At 40.1% G+C, this 16,518-nt stretch overlaps 1 protein-coding gene across 2 annotated transcripts in view; it reads right to left on the bottom strand.

Annotated features, from left to right (window-relative positions):
• c11h12orf29 (chromosome 11 C12orf29 homolog) overlaps nt 1-16,518 on the bottom strand; it is a 69,955-nt gene that overhangs the window by 47,191 nt on the left and 6,246 nt on the right. The window contains exons 1-2 of one of the 2 annotated variants that reach the window (XM_042108842.1): nt 9,756-9,774; nt 9,431-9,549 (exon numbers count right to left, since the gene is read on the bottom strand). In XM_042108842.1, coding sequence (XP_041964776.1) covers nt 9,431-9,520 — 90 coding nt within the window. In that variant the 5' untranslated portion in view covers nt 9,521-9,549; nt 9,756-9,774. Of the gene's footprint in view, nt 1-9,430; nt 9,550-9,755; nt 9,775-16,518 lie in introns of those variants that run through there. The other variant, XM_042108844.1, reaches the window with a different exon arrangement.

Raw genomic sequence — 16,518 nt, 5'->3', positions numbered from 1 at the left:
TACCTGCATATGTATGCCTTAAACTCGTATCCTGTCATTTAGAAACAATGCTGTGGTCTAGTCTAGTCATCAACAAAAAATTAACGGATTGCAAAAAAAAAGAATGGATTTGGCGTGACATTTCTTGTGTGTGCGTGAGAGGGTGAGATTGGTGCTGAAAGCTTGAGTGTCACGCCAGATGCGTGAGAGTTGGCAACCCTGGTTATACGCAGTAAGTTACTTTCACTATTGACTGACAATGGGTTACCATCGAAAATATAGGCTGGAAAAAGCAACACTTAGCCTAATATTTTTCGAATGACTGAATAAAACAACGTTTAAAACAACGTTTATCCTACAGAGGAGTTATATCTTGTGATAGTGCGTCTTCAGCTGTGCTCTCGCCTAATCACTTTTAACCGTCATTACCAATTTGCAAATGCATTGTGAGATGCATTTCGTAATATCTTTATTCTAATTATGTTTCCCATTGTAGCCTAATCATGTAATTTGAGTTTTTAAATTAAAGTTTTGCATGGAAGTGCGCTGGTGAGCCTTCATGGAGGATAGAAGGATGGTGTGTTGTGCACCCGCCAATATGACTGTTGACAATGCGCTCTTATAACATAAACAACTCGCCATAGACTTCTGACCAGGTTTCTCTTGGTCAGTGGCGTAATGTTCCCCCCCCCACGACACACACATAAAAAAATACATTTTTTATAGCCTATAATTTAGTATGAAAAGCATTTGTTTTAAAATGTAAATTGCTTAAAAATACTGCTAATTTTATGCTGTTTAACAAATGTATAAATTGTGCACTGTCGCTTTAAGACAGTCGCTTTAATTCACGTTTATTTCTCAATGATCTTCTGCCTGCTCCGCTATGGCTAGTGCTGACCTATGGCTGGGCCCTCTCACAGTTTTTAAATGGTCAGTAGTGGGAACTACTGTTGCCTTCATGATTTCCTTTTAAAAGTTTCTTATAAGAAGGACATATCACTTATCAACAATGACAAGCCAGAACCTGCGGCTCTCTCTCCCTCTCGTGAGTGCAGACGCGTTCCCAATTAAATGGATCGCATAATGTTCACGTTAGATCTGCTGCAAAGGAGATAACTAAGAGTTAACTTGGTTTAACATGATGTTATCTCTATTTAACATGATGTTTTGACATTGACATTGTAAACGTTCTTTAAGGAGAGTGAAAAGCAGTTTGCAGTAAAGCTAACCAACTATCGCAGGAAAAAAAATAGCGAGCAGCCTGATAACCAAATGAAATGCTTGGCGGGCCGGATGTAAGTGCTTGGCGGGCCGGATCCGGCCCGCAGTTTGCCCACCCCTGCCATAACCCCACCCCACCCCACACACACACATTACACCATACCCCCCTACACATACATAAGTCCCCTCACACACACATACCATTACTCATACAACCCCCCCCCCCCCACACACACGGGTATAGCCCCTCACACACCCCATTACACCCCCCCACCCACCCACACACACACCCATACACCCACAGACGGGTATACCCCTCTCCCCTTACACATACACCATTACACCATACCTCCCACACAAACACACACATACCATACCCCCCCCCCCCCCACACACACACACACACACACCATTTCATAAACTAGCACACAAACATACCTCAACACACACCCATTATAGTGGGGCTGTTAAGCTCTTAAAATAGGGATTGCTTTTTATGAAAGAAGCATGAAACTTTCAGGGTTTGTTCTTGATGACCTAAGCTTTAATTTAAGGATCTGGAGGCATTTTTAGTTTGACCTCTGAGGTCAGATAGAGGTCACTGATGGGGGTAAAAAAAATAAATAATAGATATCACCATGAAACTTTCTCAGTTGATTACTCATGTTAAGCTAAGAAAAAAATGTATTGAAAGTTTGTTATATTTTAATGTTTCAATATGCTAATTAGGCCATATCTCATTAAAAATGCACTAATTAGCATACATTTTAAAAAACAAAATCAGATTGTCTGATAAAGCTAAGCTCAAAATATTCTTTTCATTTTGTTGTCATAGGAGATGGGAAAAGAATTACTGAGGGGTTTATGGAGATCTACTTCTATTATCCTGTAATTCACCTGTACCTCTGTGATATGAAATTTCTAGGCCCGAAATTAGAAATGGGTGTATCTTAGGATCTAAATGTGAATTAAATATGTTTTTCCATGTTTCTGGGCCTGAGGAACTCATCTATAGCATTGTCCAGTCCACATTGGGAGTGTTTTCGTTATCACGTCGAGCGCATGGCGCAACAAGGTGTTCCTACAATAGATTTCTTAATCAGTCATGGGTGTGTTTGGGGCATAACATAATTTAAACCAATGAGAATGACACCTGTCATTCCCTTTAATGGCGCAAATCGCGACGTCAAAGAATGCATTGGTATTTTGACAGTCAACGGGGCATTTGTGGGGCAGGAGTCTGTTTGCGAGACCGTATGGAACAGTCATTCCACTAAACCTTTTTTTGCTTCATTAAAACCTAACATAGCCTTTACGCGTTTGCGTCTATGGTTTGCACTCGTCTATTATTTGAACTCATTGGTAAAGTGAAACTAACTTCACCATGGTGTCAGTCAACGACAAGACAGTTATACCAGGGTTGCCAACTTTGGGTGTTTGGCTGGAGTGAGATTTTGTTAAGTCATAGTGCGTGTGCGTTAAATTTTTCCCTAAACCTAATTTTAAAAATGTCTGTCCCCTGACTTTTTTGCTATGTACAGTATAATCCCTGATTTATGTTTTTTTTTTAAAAAACTAATAGAATGGAAAAGTTTCTTCAAAATGTACAATTAAATTATTGATTGCACTTGAAAACAAGACCAGTGTTTTAACCCCGTGGCATGGAAGGATTATGAGCCACTGGGCCCCTGGGCACAGGCATGAAAAGGGCCCCCCTGCCTACCTGAAAAAGGTAGTAGCTCAGTAGAAAAAATTGAAAAATAACCCCTTAAATGATGACTTCTGGCGAGTTTTGTGGAAAGAAATGGACAGATTGAGACTTATGAATGTGTGTATGAGTGTACGTATGTATCAGGGATGGAAATAGCCTAACATATTTTTTTCCACCTACCATTGTGGCTGGTGGATTCCAAAGTCTACCAGCCACTAGAGATACAGTATGAACATTTGATTAAAAATCATGACCAAAATGATCACGGTTATTGGTATTATTGCAATATGATTAAAATGTGCTGACTTTTCTTCTAAACCTACCATCAATGTTGAACAGAACTCATAATTGGCCTGCCCTTCATGCCCAGTAGCAACAAATCTAAAGGCTATAGTGTCATAAAAGTGGTGTGGCTCCTTTAAGACCCAATCCACTGGTGTGAGTTCTGGAGCCATCCAACTTTATCTAACTCTATACTATCCTACATCATCTGATTTTAATATTATGTCTAGGCTATATTTAACATTTATTTTCTATTTGGCCTGTTATGAAATTATGCATTGACCAATATAAACACACTTTTTTTAGACACTTAAATACATACATGCTTAGCATTTTGTGAAAACAAATCATTATGGCTACATTGACAAACTCTTAGCCATGAGCTGTAGCCTATATCCTCTGATTTTAATATTTACACATATGTAGGTATTTAAGCACAGCTCAGTTAAGACACTTAAAGCCCAAAATTGAAGACCATATAGAAATTTGCTACCATTTCAAAACTGGATTAGGCTACTCTGAAACGGCTTATTGTACAGGTGACTGCATTACACCTTTGTGTTCGGTAAGGTCTGCTGTTTATTCTGGTTTACGGTTTGTCATGTGTGGAACGAAAAGTTTGTAAGATATTCCACCTATATGAATTGAAATGAGCGCAGAGCTATAGTAGCCTAATATGATTATTTCTTGAAAGTTAATTTTCTCGTGAACCGTTTATCGCAGCAAATAGCGGCTATAGCACCTTATAAAAGATGAGAAAAAGTTATTTCATGTGATGGCTACTTCGTGAGTAGTTCCAAGAAAAGAATGGGCGGCCACACTATGTGTCGGTCTGCCACACTTTGTGTCGGTCTGCCTGATGTCTAAATAGCAGCGTGTTCCGTGAAGGTGTCGCGGACCGGATTAAAATAGCCTAGTCAGCGAATCAACAATCAGAGAAAACTGCGCTGAGAACGTTGTAGGCGGATATTAGACCTACCTGCATATGTATGCCTTAAACTCGTATCCTGTCATTTAGAAACAATGCTGTGGTCTAGTCTAGTCATCAACAAAAAATTAACGGATTGCAAAAAAAAAGAATGGATTTGGCGTGACATTTCTTGTGTGTGCGTGAGAGGGTGAGATTGGTGCTGAAAGCTTGAGTGTCACGCCAGATGCGTGAGAGTTGGCAACCCTGGTTATACGCAGTAAGTTACTTTCACTATTGACTGACAATGGGTTACCATCGAAAATATAGGCTGGAAAAAGCAACACTTAGCCTAATATTTTTCGAATGACTGAATAAAACAACGTTTAAAACAACGTTTATCCTACAGAGGAGTTATATCTTGTGATAGTGCGTCTTCAGCTGTGCTCTCGCCTAATCACTTTTAACCGTCATTACCAATTTGCAAATGCATTGTGAGATGCATTTCGTAATATCTTTATTCTAATTATGTTTCCCATTGTAGCCTAATCATGTAATTTGAGTTTTTAAATTAAAGTTTTGCATGGAAGTGCGCTGGTGAGCCTTCATGGAGGATAGAAGGATGGTGTGTTGTGCACCCGCCAATATGACTGTTGACAATGCGCTCTTATAACATAAACAACTCGCCATAGACTTCTGACCAGGTTTCTCTTGGTCAGTGGCGTAATGCGTTTTAGGTGGTGTACAATAGCGATTTTTAGACAATGCGCCAGGCCACTCCCTAGGTTCTTAAATCGCCCCACACCCCTGGGGCACATTGTTTAAAAAATAAACGTGCAAAGTAAGAAAATTAACTTTGCGCTGGGTGGAAATTTTAGGCCATGCGCCAGGGTGCAAGATAGGGCCCTAAGAGGTAAACATCATTAAGTGCAGTGAAGATCACTGGCAAAACATCTACTTCTGTTATCCTGCATATATATAGCAGGGTATTCGGGGGAAAAACGATTTCCCCCTCCTTCGTTTGTGAAAATAGTTCTGTTCACAACAATGGTAAAAACAGCAGGGGAAGGGTGACAAACACTTTGAGCAAACAGGTGGCCAATCAGAGGTTCAAAACAAACGAGAGACCAACATGACAAAATGAAAAAATGCCGGTTTCCCCATTTACATGCAACTGCGAAACTGGAGTTTTCCAAATCGTTTTTGTGGTTTTCGTGTAAATGAGAGGCCAGACCACGTTGAAATATCTGCGTTTTCCCTTTGTCTAAACGGGATCTTATTTTCCCACAGGTCTGGGGTACAGGGTGGGGCAATGGGTGTGGCCTGGGTGTGGTTTCAGAAGTTCCGGTGTTACCAGATATATGGTTTCTGAGATTCTGAGTTTCCATGGGTGGAGTCGGAGTTTAGCGTGAATATTTATAAACGGAGGTTGTCGTGCGCGCGCGCCTAGAGAGCATTCATGTAGCGTGACTCAAATGGAACTGAAAATGTTGGTAAAGAAGCTAGAAGACTACAGCAATTTTAACACGTTTTTGAATGTTGATATGGGTTATTGTGGAAAAACGTGACAATTTCGACGGGTCGAGTAAGTGTACGATTATGCAATATGGCGTATGTTTTGATCTTGTGTAGCCTAGACAGGCTAGCCTACAGCCTATCAAATTGTCATTACTTTCATTTAGCCCTGTTTAAATGGGCTATTTAGCACTTAAAGTTGTAATGTCAGTGGGACATCATGGTAGATGTCTTAGTGTCAGTACATCATCAGTTTTTTTTGTGTAATGTCCAATGAGTTTCGAGGTTTGGTCATGTATGCTTGCCTACACAAACATGTTAGCCTAGTTTGACAAATTTACTTGTGCTGCATTGCAATGCCAAGCTACCTCAGATCATTAAGGCATGCTTTATTGGACATTCTGATATCTTGGAGTCTCTGAAATAATAAAACTTGTTTTATACAATCATGTTGTTATTGTACTATTAGGGAAGCAGGGCATCAATATGGGCCATGCACTTAGTATATTGGTTATGTTTATCCATAAAGGTCATAACTACATTAAGTCAATATGCTTTATTACCTTACAAACACTGTCTAGCTTTACATGGATGATGCCTACTTACAGAAGTCCTTCAGATACACATGGGTTAATGTTATTAATGTGGGGTATGGTCATATAGAATCTGTATATTCAAAAGGTAAATGGTTACAAATGCAATTAAGTAGTACTTTACAAGAACCTATGTGCTCAATAAGGATGATGGGGGGAGGGGGGGGGGGGGGGGGGGGACTATAACGTAAAGTTCATCACATTGAGGTGAATGACTAGATATGGGCTGATTATAACAGGTAGTAAACTGGCCCCTCAAACCCCAAATGAGTCATGTGATGCATAAAGGACCCCTGAAGAGTTTTTACCTTAAAATAACGTTTCCAAAATCATTTTGAAAGCCCATAAACTCTTAATAGAGTTAATGGCATTTTGAGCAGGTCTTATCGCTTTGAAAGTTTACTGTTCAGGTAGGAACAGAGAAACAGACAACAGAATTATGTTGCTTTCTTATTGTAGTGTATCATATTATCAAGATGACAAGTTACTTAGTTGCCTGCTGTGATGAAAATATGTTCACCAGCACTCACCAAAACACACCACTCCACTCGTGTATTTGATGCCAGACAGGCTCATATCATGCTGTTCTATATGCATGCCTATGAATTTACATTTTCGACCAAATCTGCTGTTATGTTCTATTCCCTAAGAATATTAGGCTAACTTGGCCAAACTCCCTCTTACAATGTAAAATTAAAATAGAAAATAATTAACTGCTGTACAATAGACAGGGCACCCCATTTCTGCCTTTTGAAGGCTGATTACCCAAACTTTATTTTGTATATCCTTATCCTTGCACACAATACTCTGGGGGTATTTTGGTATGATAATATTGTTTTTTTTTACAACTTTGAGTTAATACTGATGTCAAGCCAATGTTTTTTGTTTTGAAGATAAAATGTGATTGCTGCCAGGGCTGGTAGGCCTACCACTGAATGTGTAAACTGGCCTGACACTGAAGGACAGTTTATTTGCCCTGGCTGTAAATAACTAATACAATACATTGTGTTCACAACTTTTTGTGTTTAGTTATGTGTAGTAATTCCTATAGATTATGTCTCAGAATAACATATCACATGTGCATGAGGGCAATGACAGGATGCCATTTGTTCAGTTAGGACATACACAGGCGTGTAACATGGGCTATTTATTGCACAGACATTTGTGTTGTAGGCTATACAGTGGGTCGATCTGATGTAGGCTATGTTGCTGCCTGGGCTAACATGTCACTACTATACAGATGCACAGAGACTACAGCCTCGTTAGGCTACAATCAAAACGATAAAAACATAATAGCCTAGCAAGGCTAGGACTACCATCAAGGCCTACTGTGTACAAATCGCCAATATCCTTAATGGTAAGCGACCCACTGAATCTGACACAAAGTTTTGTTTGACTGGCTGTGACACAAGATAACAACATTGACGCCAAATTGCATCTAAACTCGAAAACGACATAGTCATACTTTCCATTAATAACTAGGGATGTAACGATTACCAGTATAATGGTAAACCGCGATAAAAATGTTGACGATAATAATTACCGTTTTCATTTCAAACATCATGATTATCACTGTTGATTACCGCGGTGTGGAAACCGTATGTTTAATCCTTCCCAGCTTCATCCGAGCCTGCTTTTGACATACAGTAGGCCCGGTAAAATGGAACAAAACTGGTACCCTACTGATTCTGTTGTCTAATTGATGGTTTTAACTACGATTCGGATAAGGCTACACCTGATTTTAAAAGGCGGAACTTTTTCACCGCAAAATGTGCACTGTATCATGTAGCCACTCTGCGTCTTTTTATGTTCACGTCCACATTAAATCCATTCCACTCACGTTATCAGGAGAATACAGTAGCCTAAAGTTTTATTTTGAACGCTTACTTTGGTCTCACTCATTGCATCCAAATAACAGAAATAGCCAACTCCAAGTTATGGTAGGGTAAGTTAAACTATAAGCACATAGCCAATTAAACATGAAGAAAAAAGTGAACGGGACACTTTTTGAAACTATTTCAGCTTGTGTAGGCCTATCAGTGCTTTCTGAACATATTGAACACACTTTTAGTAATACCGTGATAATACCGAAAACTGTGATAATTTCGTCACTATAACCGTGAGGTTAAATTTTCATACCGTTACATCCCTATTAATAACACATGACATCCAAAAACGTGTTAAAACGCCGTGGTCTTCTACTTTCTTTGACAACATTTTCAGGCCCATTTCATTCACGCTTCAGCAATGGGCGACTCTAGGCACTCGCGCACGACATCCTCTGTTCATAAATATTCACGCTAAACTCCGCCCTGGAAACTCAGAATCTCAGAAACCGTATATCCGGTAACACCGGCACTTGGGAACCTAAAAGGTTGTGTGCTGCTCTCTCTCTCACTTTCTCCTTTGACTGTCCAACAGTACAGAGCGATAAACAGCAGACTCAGTTGTACAATTGCGCCATTGAATCTTGAATTCTTGAAGTCCATTTAAAAATAATCACCAAAAGCTATTAGGCCTCTACAACAACTTTCACTGTACTATTTTAGAATGCTGATATGTTACCTGTTCAATGTTACATTGGGGATTTGTGATGGGAGTTCAAGTTGTGAGTTTCTGATAGGAGCTCAAGTTCAAGAATGGCTACACTTTTGTCATGTCCATATTTATATGGAATTGTTTGGTGAAATGATACATTTTGTACTTGGATTGGCCGAATTATTGGATCTTTTGCAAGTGATCTTCACTGCACTTAATGATGTTGACCTCTTAGAGTGCTATAGATGCTATATAATGCTATAGATGAGTTCCTCATGCCCAGAAACATGGAAAAACATATTTAGTTTACATTTCTATCACATTTAGATCCTAAGATACACCCTTTTCTAATTCCGGGCCTAGACATTTCATATCATAGTTGTACAGGTATTCTTTTACACAAACATACGGGTATTTGTGGGCGTTTAAGGGAGTTTTTGGGAGGTAACCAGGTACACCATGCTTTTGGAGTTGAAACATAGTAAGGAACCAAAAATCGGTGACGCATGTATGTGACGCGAGTTTGTGTGAAAGAATCCCTGTGCAAACTTCTCACGCCATTTGATACGCATGGACAGGCAAAGGTGGGGGATTTAGTTGGGTGAAGGCTGTCAATGCAGACGGACAAATCCTCATCACACTTCATTCATGTGGAGTAACGTTAACGTTAATTAACAATACCTGAGCCTCATGTTTTCCAGACGGCGCGTCTTGTACTTCTGTCATGAAAACACAAGGTATCTTTTGCTGGACTGTCCCAAGGCGCCGCATAATTTTAGCCCGTAATTTACGAATTCGTTCTGTTAAAAAAGAAAAAATGTTTTATGTCAATTGGTGTGGTAGCCTACATCTCACGACTACATGCATCACCACACTCGGATATGGCACATACAATCGCCAAAATAAAAGTGTTCCTCTATATTAAAAGTGTTATATTCAATGTTGATGATCACAAATGAATCGAGTCGCTGAGACAAGTCATGAGACAAACGAGCTGGTTACTTTCCTAATTAGTATTTTAGACCAGAGCTGCTTAACAGTGACCGTCCACAGGACTGAACCAGAGAATGTCTAATAAGGGGAGAACTGCCACTCTCGGAAAACTTCCGGTTTCTGAACTGGTTGCAGTTCCTTCTGTGGTTCCACATGAGGGCGCTCGTCCACGAGTGCAGAATGCATGGAGGTCTATGGAGCTGTACCCCTCAAAATCCACTTTTCTCGGGATATAATTTTTTTTCAAGTAATTTGAGTATTGTATTCGAAAGGGGTGGCAAAGAAAATACACTTGGTTGAGTATTATATTTTTTAAAGTCACTTAATTGTTCTAAAAAGCCTTTAAAATGTGTCAATGACGTCATTCATTAGCACAGTGCTAGCGTGTTATGTGCAACAACGACCCAACCTGTAAGAAATCAAAAGGACATAAGTACTCGTTCATTCAACTTTTGACCTATAACCCATGTTGAAGTTATACAAACTACAATCAAATCTGAGATTTGTCAACGACAATCAGGTGAAAGAGACAAATTTAGCCGTCTAGCTCCATTGACTCCCATTCATTCTGCACTCATGGCGATCGCCCCCAGTGGAACTCTGGTGAAACTGCATCCAAAATTCGGTACAATGGGACTTAATACGGAGTGGCAAGGCTCTCCGTAGACGGGCTCTGACTGAACCTAGCGAAATTAGAATGTTCAAAACCGGACATAGAAAGGTGTTAGCTAACACGGCTAAAAGTTAGCTGATATGTCAAAATAAAGGTCCCGCAAAACACAGCAGTTCGCAGGATGAAATTGAGAATAATTATCATAAGCTTCTGATTGAGCAGTCTAATAGCTAATATCCCACTTATAAAATACATTATGATATGAAATATTTGCTATAAAGCCATTATACATTATGCTATATATAATTCTCCTTTAGCAGTAAACAATTTAAAAAGTTGGTAAGACTACATTAAGGAGAATAGCAATAACCAACAATGTCAATTCAATCAATAGCCTAATGAAAATAAACAAAAACTATAATATACAAACCATAACGCATAAGAAACGCTTAATAAACTAAGTGCATGTTTAACAAATTTGCCTTTAGACCCCTTTTGAAAGACCCAAAATTATCACAAGAACGGAGAGCACTGGGCAACTCATTCCACCAACATAGAGGAAGAGTCTTGAATTTGACCTATGGCTGGTCGACACAACAGACGCTCATCAGAAGACTGCAGTGGGTGGTTGGGGATGTACATCTCGATCATTGAATTGAGATAGCAGGGAGGAGATCCAGTCAGTGTCCTATAGGCCAAAGTGAGAGATTCACTCTAGGGAGCCAGTGGAGAGTAACTAGGAGAGGAGTCTCTTTGATTTGATTGAACGATTTGTAATAGAGCTCTGAAGTTCGCCTACAAAAAGAACCAAAACGGCCATCTTTGCCCATATACTGTAAGGAGATCCGGTTGTTAATTGAAGCCTAACTACCTATGGCAAGTTGCATTGCAAGTTAGCTCTAGGGTAGAAAAAATCTAAGTGTGCCGCCTTCACGTACCAGAGATCACAGTATCCACTCGAAGGCAGAGGACAAAAGTGTGTTCAAGAAAATGTCTGCATTTCAGGCTTTTTCATCCCCACGAGAGTTTAACAGGTGCGATAATTTTATTTCCCCATAGGAAAAATCGCCAGATACCGGATGTCAAAGATGGCAGCTTTTTTGTAGGTGAACTTCAGAGGTCTATTGAGGTAACATGCTCAGAGGAGTTAAGTTGGTTATCAATTACTGCACCACGAAACATAACAGTGTTCCAGGGAATAACTGACGAGATGCGGGTTTAGGAGGGTTTCAATTGCATGGGTGGGAGGGGGAGGGAGTAGCGAGCTAGCTCTCTGTTTTGCTTGAACGTCAAAAGTGACGTTGCCCAACATCGCTTATATGGTGCATTCATGGCACTTCGGAATGACAAGGACCGCCCCCGTGGCTACTTTGTTTTTCCCACAGCAAGTGTTCATGTGCTTTGCCGTCGGAATGTGTGACAAACACGGATGCCACAACAAATGTTAAAACATACACTCACTAATCCTAAATAAACAACTGCATTTGCTTAAAATATAGTGCAAGACGCCTGTGAAAGAAAGATATGCAGCTTTCAAGTGACAAAAACGGCAAATTCCCAGGTTCACATTAAAACTGTTGGACATGAAAGGCCACATGGACTACAAACGAACTACAACGTGACGACAAAAGTGATGGCGAGCCCCTAACTGGGCAACTCTGTTAGCAAAATCTAGCCCTAGTTTCCGACCTCTGACTCACACATTACGTGAAGTGAATGATGTGGAATGATGATATTTTCCCTGGGAAAAAGGTTTTTCCGAAGCCCATGAATGCTAGGATAGACCCTTTCAAGAGAGTTCCATTATAAGCATCATAGTTGTTCCCACAAGGCTTCCGTTTTAACATTCCATATGTAAGGGATAATGTATAGAGCGCCAGTCATTATTGGGAAAATAAGTCCCGACAGGGCGAACCAGACCCCGACGCGCAGCGGAGGAGGCCCTTTTATGATCCACACTACCTCTTACAAAATAGGCCTACTCCACTACGTCCATCTAGCTCTTGTGAAGTATGAACTTCTACAACACTGCCTATACAATTGTCAGCAGTCAGTAACCGCATAATGTGACTTAATGGCCTGTGTGATTGGGATGTCGATTCCTCATTTATAATGAGTAGGCCTATAGGCTATGGTATGGCTATGGTATGGTATTCTCTCCGATATATTAAATACAACACATTGGGTTTGGCAAGAAATTTGGCAATACTACTTTCACACAAGTGATGGCACCCCTGCTTGGAGACAGAAGATTGTCCGTTTTGCTTTTAAGGATTTCATCTGCAATGGGAAAAAATGGAACTACATGTAGGCTATGCTTACCTTAGTGCTGAACTTGGACTCGACTTAATCAATAGTGACTCGACTCTGACTTGACTCGGATGAGTAGTGGACTCGACTCGGACTTGAGGCTTAGTGACTTGACTACAACACTGGTATGAGAGCTCATTCCCGTACTGCTAAAGTACAATTAACTGACAAATCTTCAGCCATACGTGATTACTAGTGCACTCATGCACACCCTAGTGTAACACTGCAAGGTGCAAAACGCTCAAGATAAATCACACAATTGATATCAGTGGGCATCGCTTTCAAATGGCCACTTCAGTCAAGCATTACGAGGTGTGAAGCTGCGTGAAGCTTTAGTACCACTTTCAGCCACTGTGCGTTGCTCTGCCACTGTACATCGCTCTGCCTGCCGCCCCTTCTGAAAAAGCTCGATTTACCTCGATTTAGGCTACTTGGGTATGGCTTAAGGCTTGACTACACGGTGGTAACGAAATCGAAATTTGCTGTCTACATTATTGTCAGTGTTGGATTAACGCAACTGTGCAAATCAAAACAGTGGTGTGATAATTGAGCCAGTAGAGAAATAACTGTTCAGAATTAATCTGTAGCCTTGGGTAGGCTTAGACAACTATGACCCACGTTTTGGTTTCGTAAATTAATTTGCCTTACTTCTTGACTGCAATGTAGTCAATTGACTGCTTGACATGTCATTTTTCTTTTTCTTTACAATAAACAAATACATCTGCTTTATGCCGCAGAATTACATTCATATTTGGAACTTACATAGTCCAATGCATCGTTACACTACGTTAGTGTTTCCCAAAACCATAGTAGCAACGAACGTTTGCAACCACTATCGTAAAGTTGTGTAGTTACAACTACACCTCTCGAGCTGTGGTAGAATGCTAGTAGAAGCATAGTTCCAGGGATCTTCATGTCAAAGACGTCACTGACGCCATTTGCAGCCATGTGCACGTAAGTAAGTCACACACCTGCAGATAATAATAAGGTGGTGCGCACTTTTTGACGAGTCAGCTGAGAATATGTAGCCTTTGATTTTCATGGGTTGGGGGGGGGTCCTTGTTAGTTTACGCAAACCAAGCCAAGAAGGCTGATTCTGATTTTGATAATATGATCTGCACAAAAAATAATAAACTTAGGTAAACAACGATGTCAATATTGTTGTCAAAATCTTAACCCAGATTCGAACTCTTGGACAGGGGACTGGTAACTGCTGTACAACGGCGGCTGTCATCTGCCGGCCTTAACGCAATGCGCCACAGAAGTATGTGCAGGTGCCCGTTCACGTGCTACTAAACGTCATTAACCACCTTAGTCCAGACTACTGAAGTTTGGAAATTATCATGGTCCAAACTTACAGTACTATGTAAGTACGACAGTTTTGGGAAACGGTCGTAACTTACATGTTGGTTAGTTGAACGATGCATCCTGTTAGTAAAAAGCTAACCTCCGTAGTTGTACGGGAAACGCACCACAGATCAGCTTGTAGGCCATTAGCAATCTAGTGTTAATTTTGTCACCTATTTTTAATTTAGTCATAGTCTTGTGACGAAATGTCCTTTTTAGTCTTTGTCATATTTAGTCATTCAAATATCATTTTTGTTAGTCAAGTTTTAGTCGACTAAAAGTCTCGTCATTTTAGTCTAGTTTTAGTCAAAAGAAAACTAAAGGTATCTTAGTCTTAGTCAGTTTTAGTCAACACATTTTAGTCTTTTTTTTTATAACAAATTACTTCTGATTCACACATCTCAATTTTCCAACAATATTGTGTGTCCACAGGGCTACTCGTCTGTTATAATTACTCATTCTGATTTTTTGTCAGTCAGTATGTTTACATGCACAGGTAAGTCGAGCTACAGTTATAGCTCAGCTGGGATTTGACAATAGACAGTAAAAGATTTGACTGGACCACTGTCATATTCGTAGACCAGTGTTTCTCAAAGTGTGGTCCGGGGATCACTAGTGGTCCGCAAGCTATCCCAAGTGGTCCGCGAGCAGACGTGGTAAAATATAATATAGATAAGTTGTTTGCCAAATAACTTGTAGTTAAATCCAAACAGTTCTGCAACACTGTCTATGTAAGATATGCCAATTTAAATCATACAGACTGAATCCTCTGACACAATAAGCAAAGTGCAAAGACAATAAGCAAGGTGGTTCAGTGAGTAGGCCTATAGACTAATTATAGGCTACTGTTGAAGTAGGTCTAATCTTTTTTTTTTTTTTTTTTAGCTAGGGTTAGTTAAGTGGTTCTGAAACTGAAATAGTTTGAGAAACACTGTCGTAGGCCAAACTATTAATGTTTTACTCCGCCTCGCTAGATGGCGATATGCGCCCAAACACAACACATTCCCCAAACAGACTCTCCATCTTAGCCATAGCTAACTTGCTAGCGAACTTTCTATATTAGCTTACTTGCTAGCAAACTTTGCATCATCAGTCTAACTAGATGAATAGTTGACATTACATGCTGAACATTTTCGTATGGACATTCTGGGGGATGTTAATTTGTATGAGAGAAGCGTCAACTTCTGGGTATGTAGTATTGTGGCAGAAAGCTTAGGTAGTTAGCTTGCTTGCAGCTTGCAGAAATCTCCAGTGTTCTTGTTCCATGTAGTTTCGTGTTGCAGCCACAGGGTTGCAGCAGCAGCACGTAGACTAGCCTACAGGAAAGCTGTTGCGTATGAACTCATTCGGAATATTTTGAAAACGTAACAGCTAGATATTCTGTCTTCTCATTTTGTAGACGAACATGAAGGGAGATTTTATCTTAGTTTTTATTTCATGCAAAACATTTTAGTCTCGTCTTTTTTCGTCAACAATAATGCATGTTAAGATAGTCTTAGTCAGTGTTTCAGGACATTACTGACGTCTCGTCATCGTCTCGTCTTAGTCATGAAAAAAAAAGGTTGTTGACGTTGAACATATTTCCTCTCGTCTCGTCTGACGAAATTAACACTATAGCAATCTGTTTATTTTATTTTATGAAGCCTACACAGTAGATCACATGCCACATTCTCACTTTCAATAGACAGATGCAATAGCCATTGGTCAAGTATTGAGGATAAAGCAATTAAGATAGTACCCTATACAAAGAGTACTTCATACTATCATAAAAATTCGTTACAACGAATAGCATTTTGCAACTTGACAAAACACTGGATTAAATATCGTAGGCACAGGAGAAAACTTGTACATCCATTGGCCCGTGGGGAGATCACATGCCAGTTGCCTCTCCCTTCAGTGCTATGACTCGTTCGGCTGTGAGCTTGAGCCCAAAAAAACTCTATTGCAGATATCAATGCGTCTTTCTTCATGGGTTTGGCCTCACAGCAGAGGCTTAGACAACTATGACCCACGTTTTGGTTTCGTAATTTGCCCTACTTAGTGACTGCAATGTAGTCAATTGACTGCTTGACAGGTTATTTTTATTTTTCTGTACAATAAACAAATACATCTGCTTTATGCCGCAGAATTACGCACTTGGCCAGCCTATAGAACGGGCACATTTTGGAGAGAATAGAGAATGTACGCACGCAAGAATCTGTAGGCTATTGGTGGCTGGTTACCAGCAAACAATGTTTAATGCATTAACTCAAGACGTCAAACATTTTCTAAACAATACAAACAGAAAGGATGCAGCAGGCAGCAAATGTAGAAGAGTCATTTCCAGTGGAAGAACAAAATGCTGAATGAAGCCCAAAGATATGAAGGCATATCTGGCAAGTTGTTATTTTTTGAAGACGTAAATGGTTGGGCTATAGGCCTAGTTTGCAAGAAGGAGACATAAAGCGTGAGCATGCCACACTATCCACAGCTGTGGTAGTGGGGGGTAGGAGGATTACTGTTAGCG

The sequence above is a fragment of the Alosa sapidissima genome, chromosome 11, assembly GCF_018492685.1.
Source record: "Alosa sapidissima isolate fAloSap1 chromosome 11, fAloSap1.pri, whole genome shotgun sequence".
NCBI lineage: Eukaryota > Metazoa > Chordata > Actinopteri > Clupeiformes > Clupeidae > Alosa > Alosa sapidissima.
Note: the sequence above shows the minus strand (reverse complement) of the source record. Positions and strands in the feature narration are given on the sequence as shown.